The sequence below is a fragment of the Mauremys reevesii genome, linkage group 15 (genome assembly GCF_016161935.1).
Source record: "Mauremys reevesii isolate NIE-2019 linkage group 15, ASM1616193v1, whole genome shotgun sequence".
Lineage (NCBI taxonomy): Eukaryota > Metazoa > Chordata > Testudines > Geoemydidae > Mauremys > Mauremys reevesii.
The window spans coordinates 1,699,907-1,710,449 of record NC_052637.1 but is presented as its reverse complement, the minus strand read 5'-3'; the positions used below and the strand labels follow the sequence as shown (position 1 = coordinate 1,710,449).

The 10,543-nt window shown below is 54.5% G+C and overlaps 1 protein-coding gene across 1 annotated transcript; it reads left to right on the top strand.

Moving 5' to 3' along the window:
- Positions 1-7,450: 7,450 nt before the first annotated feature.
- Positions 7,451-10,309, top strand: LOC120383482 (zinc finger protein 34-like). Its single transcript, XM_039501641.1, has 5 exons — positions 7,451-7,841; positions 8,724-8,811; positions 9,333-9,534; positions 10,081-10,194; positions 10,293-10,309. The coding sequence occupies exons 1-5, from the start codon at positions 7,810-7,812 to the stop codon at positions 10,307-10,309; spliced, it is 453 nt and encodes a 150-aa protein (XP_039357575.1). The 5' UTR covers positions 7,451-7,809.
- Positions 10,310-10,543: the final 234 nt, after the last annotated feature.

The following is a 10,543-nucleotide window of genomic DNA, read 5'->3' as shown; positions in this document are numbered from 1 at the left end:
GTAGTGATAATCAGGATGGCCCATTTCAAACAATTGACAAGACGGTGTGAGTAACAGTAGGGGAAAACTGATAATAGCTCGCCTGGGATGATTAGTCTTACAGAGTTGGTATGGCAACCTCCATCTTTTCATGGTGTGTGTGTGTGTGTGTCTTCCTACTGTATGCTCCACTCCATGCATCTGATGAAGTGCGTCATAGCCCACGAAAGCTTATGCCCAAATAAATTTGTTAGTCTCTAAGGTGCCACAAGGAGTCCTCGTTCTTTTTGCGAATACAGACTAATACGGCTCCCACTCTGAAACCCCCTTCCCCTGTCACTGTCACGCTCCACTCTCAACACAGCAGGCTCTGTCCCAGCCATGGAAAGTTTAACCTGTCTCCGTTCTATACCTCCGTTTCCCAAGGTGTAATTTACCACCTGTCCCTGGCTCTCCATGCTTAGGAGTCAGAGCTTTGATGGCTATGGTCTTAGGTCAGACGCCTGAGTGCTAGAGAAGGAAGTGTCACAGACGTGGGAGTGGGCAGGGAAATCTCAATGAAATTCAAAGCACAGTTTGAACTTCAGATTTTATAGCCCTGTTTCCATCTATTGATAAAATTGCTTCCTGGCTTTTTCTAGGTTTAGTCCAGATCATTTGTAGATAGGAAGGTGGTTTTGTCTTTCATTCTCTTTCTTTTATGATGATGATGCTAAAACTTTTCTAACTCATACAGCCGAATAAGGAGGTGAGAAGTGAAGCTGGTTTAACCACTTCAGAAGAAAATGGGTAAATTTCTTAAGAGTCTCTGAGATTTTACTTTATGAATGTGAAATCATTTTATAGTCCACCCTGGCCTGTGGGTTTTTCTCTCTTCGTGAAGGCCGTGAGGTCACACATTTGATATTAGTTTAGTTGGATAGTTTGTCGCTCAGATTTCCTGCAGATTTCAAGAGACAAATGGTCATTTGCACGAATCATCCTTTTTTAGATATTATTTTATTTTAATGTTTGTGTAACCCTTTGTCGTGAGATTTTTGTGTGGTTTGAACAATGACAGTAATAATAATAATAATAATTGGAGATATACCAATCTCCTAAAACTGGAGGAAACCTTGAAAGGTCATCGAGTCCAGCCCCCTGCCTTCACTAGCAGGACCAATTTTTGCCCCAGATCCCTAAGTGGCCTCCTCAACCCTGGGTTAGCAGGCCGATGCTCAAACCACTGAGCTATCCCTTTAGTGATCCGTGTCTCTCAGCATGAACACTGATGGTGAGAGTTGGGTACGTCCAGACTACCCGCCATATCCGCAGGTAGCAATCGATTTTTCAGGGATCGATATATCGCGTTTCATCTAGATGCGATATATCGATCCCCGAACGTGCTCCTGTCGACTCTGGAACTCCACTGGAGTGAGTGGAGTTAGCGGAGTCGACACGGGGAGCCGCGGACGTCGATCCTGCGCCGTGAAGACCCGAGGTAAATCGATCTAAGATGCTTTGACTTCAGCTATGCTATTCACGTAGCTGAAGTTGCGTATCTTAGATCGATACCCCCTCCCCCAGTGTAGACCTGCCCCTAGATTCAGAATGCGAGAGGCAGAGACTGAAATGGAAGTTACTGCCTGTGAAAGCAATGTTAAGTGAGCCTAAACTTTTGTCAAGTTAACTGTGTACATGATAAAGAGGGGGAATGAGGGAGCTCTGAGAAACACAATTGCAACAGGTAATCTTAAGAAAGCTGTTAACCGCAAAAGAACAACTCTTTAAAACGGGACAACTTGGTTTTGCTGTGTTCCTAATAAGGAAATATTAATGAGGAAATGTGCTTATCTGTATATTGTTAAAAATCTATGTAAGCTTTTATTGTTTTCATCTTTGCAGAGTGGCTCGGTGCAGCTGTCTCTCCCCGCATGCTTGTATTACAATAAAGAGGCATCAGGCTGTCTGAGCCAAACGCAAGGCCTGGGTAATTTCCACGACACTGTCTGATCCCTGCAGAGATGTGAGATACTGTTAGGAAGGGGAGAAGTTGGGGGAACAGAGCTGGGAATCTGCTGGGTTTGCTCCTCCGAGCCTGACAGCCGAGGCTGAGTGTGAACTTGCTGCACCGGTACCAGAGAGGGAGGGACTCAACGTGGACTGGCTGTGTCGTGTGAAGCTGCCCCTGAACTCTAAAGGTCCATGAACGACACCCCGGACAATGATAGGGGAGGCAGTAGCGTCTCCCTATTCTTGAGATGCCAAACTTGGGCTGAGGCAAGAAGGGAGCCGGGGATGTCAACCGACCTGGGCAGCCTTGAAGCCAGGCCGACCCCCATCACTGAGGCCAGAGGAAGATGAGGAACCTGGCAGTGCACCTGGTCACCCCTTCCCCATCTACCTCAGTGTCCTGTGTTGGGATGACAGAGACTCTCTTTGTCCCCCATGCTCACCACTTATGTATGGTTCTGATATATCGTGTACAACGTAGGCCTGGTGAGGGATCATTGGAAAAGTCGTGATCTGCCGTTGAAATGTGTGTAACACCAGTGCATGTAGAATGGTGCATTTTTAGTGTATGTTTGTTGCTAGGGTGACCATATCCCAGGTGCCCAAAAAGAGACACTGAGGAAGGTGGGAGCTGGAGGGGGTATAGTGTGTGCTGGAGTGGATGCAGCAGGGGTATTCACAAGTTGAGGTGTAGTTAAGGTGACCAGAAGTCCTGATTTTTATAGGGACAGTCCTGATTTTGCGTCTTTTTCTTATATAGGCTCCTATTACCCCCACTCCCCCATCCCAATTTTTCACATTTGCTGTCTGGTCACCCTAGGTGTAGTGCAGTTTCCTACTCTGGGAGAAGAGGGGTTAAAGCAGCCCTTGGGGAGGCTGTGCAAAGCCCAGCCAATGAGAGGAGGACTTGCGGAGAGAGCCAATGGAAAGGAGGCTTGATGGAGCAGCCAGTGAGGGCATATAAAAAGGACTGTTCTGCAGAGCAGAGAACAGTCTCTTTCTCCAGCCTGATGGAAGAGGACTAGCTGTCTATAAAGAGAAGTGTCAGGAAGAGCAGGGTGGGGTCAGGCGAGTAAGCGGAGCTGCAGCCTCACTGCCTGCCAGACAGAAGTCCCGATAGGAGGCAGGGAAGGTGCTGGGGCTACAGGGAATTGGCCCAGGGATAAAGAGGTAAGCAGCAGCACTTGGAGGGGAGGCAGTAAGTGCTGCTGCTAGAGGGTCCTGGGGGAGGGGCCCAGAGAAGCAAGCGGGTCTGTCCCACTTGCTGCCATAGAGACTGGCCCATCGAAGAACCGCAGTTTGCCCCTGAGGGAAGGGCTGTACTCGGGGCTGCAATTCGGCACCACGGTGACAGGCTGGGAGCAAGGGCTGCTGGTTCTCCTGTATGACGCGATCTGATTAAAATATCATATGGATCATTGTTGCAACCACTGTTCTGTGTTTGCAAGAAATCTTGTGCAAAGGTGGTCAAGTGAGGTGCCTATGGAAAGGATAGCAATAGCTGGGTATGTTTGTTCTAGGCCTGGTCCACACTAAAAAGGGGGTTCAAATTAGGGTACGCAAATTCAGCTACGGGAATAGCGTAGCTGAATTCGAAGTACCCAAATTCGAACTACTCACCCATCCAGACTCGGCGGGGTCGAACTCCGCAGATCCCCCGTCGACTCCACCACCGCCATTTGCAGTGGTGGAGTACCGGAGTCGACCGCAGTGCTTCCGGAGTTCGAACTATCGCGTCTAGATCAGACGCAATAGTTCGAACTCCGAGAAGTCGAACTCACCGTGTAGACCGGACGGTGAGTATGGACCTGCCCCTAGTTGCAAGCATATGTTATTGTTGTGTTTGAAATTATGAGTATTGGCTACATACATGTACTTCCATGCTTCCATGCTTCCATGACTTTGATTCTGAGTAGCATCAGTGAAGCATTTGGCCAGCGTATTGTGAGGGGACGATTCAAATTGCATGGCCCATCAAGAAGTACCTGACTGACAACAGGCCTTGGGAGATGCCAGTCCACATCTGATGAGCCTTCCTGGGAACATTCAAACTAGTGTGTGCGCCATGGCTTTTGCCTGTAAAGACCTGAGTCATGCGTGGATGGGTGATTTGGCCATGTGATGGCTCATGTGACTGGACATTATTAGTGTTCTTTTCAATTCCCTGCACATGATGCAAGATATAAAAGACCCTGGAAACATCTCCATCTTACCAGACGGGGGGGCAAGAGGGGCAATTTGCCCCAGGTCCCGAGCCCCACAGGGGCCCCCACAAGAGTTTTTTGGGGCCCCTGGAGTGGGGTCCCTCACTCGCTCCGGGGGACCCGGAAAACTCTTGTGGGGCCGGGCCCAGGAGCTTCTTCGCTCCTGGTCTCCCACGGGGGGTCCTTCCGCTCTGGGGCGGAACGACCCCCCGCTGGCGAATTACCGCCAAAGACGGAGCGGGACCCGCCGCCGAAGTGCCCCCAAGACCCGCAGCGGGGGTCCCCCGCCGCCGAATTACCGCCGAAGACCGGGCTGCACTTCGGCGGCGGGTCCCGCTTTGGCGGTAATTCGGCGGCCGGGGGGCCCTCGTCGCGGGTCTTCGGGGGACATCGGCGGCGGGTCCCAGAACGGAAGGGCCCCCCACCGCCGAAGACTCTGGGCCCCCGGAATCCTCGGGGCGGCCCTGCATCTTACCTCTTTCCTGCTCCAGCTTCTCTGCTGCTCAAACCCCTGGACTATGCATTTATACGAAGGGGAGCATTCCAACCGGGGAATGGAGGTCCTTCTAATGATTTGGGAATAACAGGAACCTTGATATAAGCCTGCAGTTTATTCCATCGCTGCCAAATCAAGAGCTTTGTGATTATTGTATGTATTTGATTCCATGGACCAATTTTAACTCACCTTTCTTTTTATTAATAAACTTTTAAATGTTAAATACTAAAGAATTGGCAACAGCATGTTTTCTGGGTAAGATCTGATTTGTATATTGACATGAGTGTGCAGCTGATCCTTTGGGATCAGGAGAACCTTTAACTGGGGACACTGGTTTTAATGACCACTCATCCCTCTAAACCAGGGGTCTCAAACTCAAATGACCCCGAGGGCCGCATGAGGACTAGTGCATTGGCCCGAGGACCGCATCACTGACACGCCCCCTTGCTGCCCTGGCCCCACCCCCAATCCACCCCTTCCATGAGGCCCAGCCCCTGCCCTGTCTCTTCTCCACCTCCTCCCCTAAGCACGCGGCTCCCCGCTCCTCCCCCCTCCCTCCTGGAAAGTGCTAAGCGCCACCAAGAGCTCTTTGGTGGCTTGGCGGCGGGGCACTTAGGCGGCGGGTCCTGGAACAGAAGGGGCCCCCCACCGCCGAAGACCGGGCTGCGCTTCAGCGGCGGCGGGTCCCTCTTTTCCCCACCCCAGCTGGTCCCGCTTCCCACCCCGGCCCCGGCCGGTCCCGCTTCCCTCCCCCCCCCCCGGCCCGGCCCGGCCCGGCCGTGGCGGGTCTCGCTTCCCTTCCCCCCCCCGGCCCGGCCACGGCGGGTCTCGCTTCCCTTCACCCCCCCCCCGGCGGCCCCGGCGGGTCTCGCTTCCCTTTCCCCCCCCCCCGGCCCGGCCCCGGCCCGGCGGTCCGCTTCCCACCCAGGCCCGGCCCGGCCCGCGGCTCCTGCTTCCCCCTTACCGGCGCGTCTCTGGCGAGGCCTGAGCTTCGTCCCGCTCAGAGCCACGTGGTGAGGGGGCGGGGCTGTGAGCTCCACGCCGAGCGCAGCGCTCAGCCCAGAGCTCCCAGCCCCGCCCCCTCCCCACGCGGCTCGGATCGGGGCGGGGCTCAGGCGCTCGGACGGAGACTCGGCGCTCTATGCGCCGAGGCTCCAGGAGAGGGGCGGAGGCGGGAGCCTCCGCTTTTCTCTTGGGGGCCCCTGCAGAGCCCGGGACCCGGGGCAAATTGCCCCCTTTGCTCCCCCCTCTGGGCGGCCCTGGGGAGCTCCGCGGGCCGCAGGGAAGAGCTCCGCGGGCCGCCGCATGTTTGAGACCCCTGCTCTAAGCAATGCTTCTAGTGGTGATACAAGGGGACTGGAGTACCCGAGGGAATTGCTTCTCTGACTTTGTTAGCCAGAGCGATGACAAAGAAGTTCGCTTTTCGCTGTACCTTGTGAGTGAAGGACTACCTATCATGGGCTGTGCCTGCCCTTCGTCTCAGCAGTTCATCCTGAATTGGATACTCTCAGTAGTGTCCCACTAAAGCAAACCTTTACACCGCAGAAAGGGGGAGAACGGAGTTTGGGGCTCAGCCAGAGGGCTGTACCCCGAAGAGGACACTGGTCCAGGAGAGATGCGGCTCTGGCTTCTGAAGACATGGAGCCAGCGAAGCAGTGACAGAGCGTGAGACGCCACCAGAGGAGGGTGCCCTGCTGATGGACTGAGATAATTCCCTGGAGGACCAGCAGCAGCTCTCTCCCAGCAATGCGGCTGCACTACAAGCTGTGTGTGACCTGCTGGGCTGCCCCCCTCCACTGCCTCTTCCCCGCAAAGAGAGAGGCAGGAACGTTCCCCCCTCTTACCTCTGTGCATATTTATTGGTTTCTCCGGACCCCGAGATGCTGCAGCGCGACCCATTGAGCGCTAGGACCCAGGAGCTGCCGGGAGGCGGCTCCGGGCAGCGAGCGCTGGGCTCCGGCCCGGCCGCAGGAAGTGACTCGCAGCCGCTGCGGTGACTCTGGCTCCCAGGCTCCTGGCGAGATCCCCGAGCCCCGGGGGGCGGCTGGTGCGGGGAGCCCGGAGCCCTGGCTGCAGCCGGGAGAGGGGAATCTCCAGCAGGGCCCTTCCCGCTGCTCCCCCCCAGGAGCCTCTCCCAGGGCAGAGCCCCCAGCCCGGCCCGGCCCCTGCCCCCGGGGGCCCGCTCGGAGGGAAGGTGAGAGAGACCCGCCCCCCCCGGCACCCCCGGGCTGCAGGGGGCGGAGGCTAAAGAGGTGCCGGGGGTGAGGGCAGGCGGGGGAGCGGGGTGGGGGCAGGAGGCGGGTGCGGGGGCTGCAGGGGGCAGGCTGGGATGGGGCCGTCCCAGTGTGTTATTGTCTAGGGTGACCAGACAGCAAGTGTGAAAAATCAGGATAGGAGTGGGGGGTGATAGGAGCCTATATATGAAAAAGACCCAAAAATCGGGATATCTGGTCACCCTATGTATTGTCAGACACCCCCGTGCTGCTGGGGTCTGTGTCTCATGAGTTTTGGGGTCTGTCCGGGGCCCTGGTCTGATTTTCCTGCAGGATTCAGATCTCAGCCCCACCGGAGTTGCTGCTGATTCTGGCTGGTAGGGAGAGTGGATGGGCCAATGGAATCAGCCTTTGTCTGCCTGTCCCTGGGGGCTGCTGCAGGAGTCCAGGGCAGCTCGTTCTTCGGGTGATGCCACCAGAGGGCTCCGGCTGTTCCTCAGGGAGAGGAGTTTACAGGGCAGTGCGGGGAAATCCCCCAAAGTGGCCCCTTTTTTTCCTTTTCTTTTTCTAGCATTTGGCTCCGAATTGCTGTTACTGGAAGGGTCTGAAGAGCCTCGGGGGAATGTGGAAGTGTGAAAAGGGGATTTGCAGCAGCCATCTTAGTGTTTTTAAGAGACAGAGCAGAAGACAGGCTGTGAGGGAAAATTTAGTCGGCCTTAAACTTTAGACAAGGGCCTGCGTTTGGTCAAGCTTGCTTACAGGCCTTGAACTAAGATCCTGCTTGTTTCTGTGTACAAGGGGCAGAAGGAGTCAGAGTGGAAAAAATCCCCTCCCCAGGCTCGACCCAGGTCCACCAGAGCTGCTGGGGAGAGGAACCCCTCCCTCAGCCCGGCTCAGGACCACAGCAGCTGCCCTGGCTGGGGAGATGTGCCTCTCACCCGTCCCCGAGCTGCTGCGGTGAGAGAGGGCTGGGGGGTGTCCTCTCCCCACCGCAGTCTGCACCCCAAAACCCTTGTAAGGGAAAATCCAGTGGCATCCAAACCTTATAGGCCCAAGCCTCATGTCGAGCTGCCAAGGTCAGCTCGCTGAAATGAGGGCACAGAGGAGACAGTGGAAAGTATCCAACAGTCCCCTAGCCAAATCAATTGTGCCATATCCTTCACGGTCACCGTTTAACCGCAAAAGGACAGACAGTAAATACCAGGAGAGGTCTAACGTGGGAAGAATTTAAGTTTGCTCTAATTTATATTGATTTTGCAATATTTCTAGTAAGGAAATAACAAGGAAATGTCTGCAGCCTTGTGTAACGAGTTTGTGCTTTTAAGCTTTATAAGCCTGTGTGTAACCAGCTTCGGGGAGGCTGTTTCCAATAGCGGTCCGGCCCTGTGCGCTGGTAATCAATCAAAGGCCTCAGGCTGTTCTGATCCAAACAGAATGCGTGGTCGTTTTTCCACAACAAGGCTAACCCTAACCCTAATGTCACGAGATTTGTAGAAGCGGGGATTGTGCGAGACAAACGACATGGGAAGCTGTTTTCTAACCTTGCTTTCAGATAAGAATGGAAAGGAAAATGTATAACAAGATTCAGCTGTATCCGTTGATATATGTGAGGGGAACCTATAAATATGTGCTTTAAACTGTTGTACTTTGGAGACCTGCCTAAGAAAGGGACCCCCCCCTCTCCGTAGGCTCCCCCTGCAATTGCTTGAATTAAACTGCCTCTGACTTGCTGCTAACAAACACAAGAGTGAAGACTCTGTTTCTTCCATGGGAATCTGCGGGTGACATGGACTGAAGCCCCTTCTGTAACCTCCCCCATTGCTCCTCTCGCCCCGACAGACTGACGAATCACGTCCACATTTCACTCCAGATGGTCCCGTCTTCCAGGAGACTGGGAAGGGAAATGGCTGTGATGGAGCCAGCTCAGGTAGGAGATTTTCAGGGAGGTACTGGGCGGGGTGAGGGAGAGGCAGAGAGGAGACAGGGTGTGAGAAACCTGCTGATTTTCTGAGTAGGCCCATTGGAGGCGGGGGAGGGGTGAGGGGACATTCCTCCATTTCTCAAACAGGATACAACCCCGTAGGCAGGCCTGGGAACATTTTCCAGACTCCCAGTGCTGGAGTCTGGACCCACTGGCCTCAGGCTGCTGTGAAATATGCAGGGAAGTTGTTGGGATTCCTGTCCCTGTCTCCAGCTCAGAGCTCTGCTTCCCATGTCAGCCTGTGGCTGGCAGGCAAGTGGGAAATAAGAAATCCCGGCTCTGCTCCGTCTGATGTGGGGGACAGGGAGCGCTCACCTTCTTCCCACCCTGAAGCCTCTGAGCTGGGTGGGGGTGGGATTCTGCCAGTCTGGCCCTCCCAGAGCTTCACATTTTTTTTCCCCTTCCCGTGACTAGTGGGATTGTATCTGGGGCAGCAGGTGCTGAGTGGGAGACTCTTGTTGTTTCAGATGCCGGTGACCTTCGAGGAGGTGGCTGTGTATTTCACCCAGGGGCAGGGAGCTTTGCTGGACCCCGCTCAGAGAGCCCTCTACAGGGACGTCATGCAGGAGACCTATGAGATGGTGACCTCGCTGGGTAAGGGCTTCCCGTCCACTCTGTTATTAGAAGCCGTGGGACCTACGTATCTGAATGTGTTCAGGTTCTTCCTCAGTCAGTTACATTAGAGGTGAGTGGGTTCCATAATGCTCAGCTGCCATGTGTGAGAGACTTGCATCTCTGTGCCCTCTCCAGTGGAACATGGGTGTCAAAACCCAGTGGACAACCAAACCATCCCCCCATGCCACCTTTCCATGGGGCATAAATCCAGCATTGTCCTGTCTGTGTTGTTTCTTGGCTGCACACACAATCCCTGTTCACCTCCCTCGTTGGGACTAGCTCCAGCCCAGGGGAGGGCTCTCGGCTCTGCAGGTTTAGAAAGAGGCAGGGGTTTAAATGCAGAGCTGTGTGTGAGTCAGCAAGGCCCCCAGCGCACAGATCCTGGGAACGCCTAGTGAGGGTGTAGTAATAATTCAACTCACCTCCCCAGACAACTTCCTCTGTGCAAGGGGGCCCAGTGACCACGTTCCCTTCCTCTTGGATGCCACGTTCCTCCAACAGAGCACAGGGACAGGTTCCACTCACTGAATGTCCTTGGTGACAAATACTCCACCAGTGCTCTATGCACCCTGATCTGGTCTGATTTCACCCCCTGCACAGGATTTCCCCTTTCCAAACCTGAGCTTATCGCCCGCCTGGAGCAAGGGGAAGAGCCGTGGGTGCCCGATCTCCAGGCCTGTGAGGAAAAAAGGCTTCCAAGATGCATCCATACAGGTGAGAACTGACACAGAAACCATCTAGGGAGTGAAGGAAAAAGTTGAGAATCCCCAAATATGGTGTGAGTAAGCACCCCCTGTTCTTCCTCGTTTCAGCTAGGACAGGGCTGTAGTCAGCAAATATCGCTCACGACTTTCCACCCATCCTCTTAGCTGCAGGAATTTCCTTCCCATTTCTCCTTCACTTTGAGTGTTTGGGTGGGATGTGGAGGCAGAATCCAGTTGCTCAGTCTCTCTGTTGGGTTTTCCCTCGGTGCTATTCCTCTTTCTCCCCAGCACAATGACTCCTGTCTGGATTGTCTCTCTCCCAGCAGGTGCTGAGCTAGGGAATGAGAATGAGGAGGAGG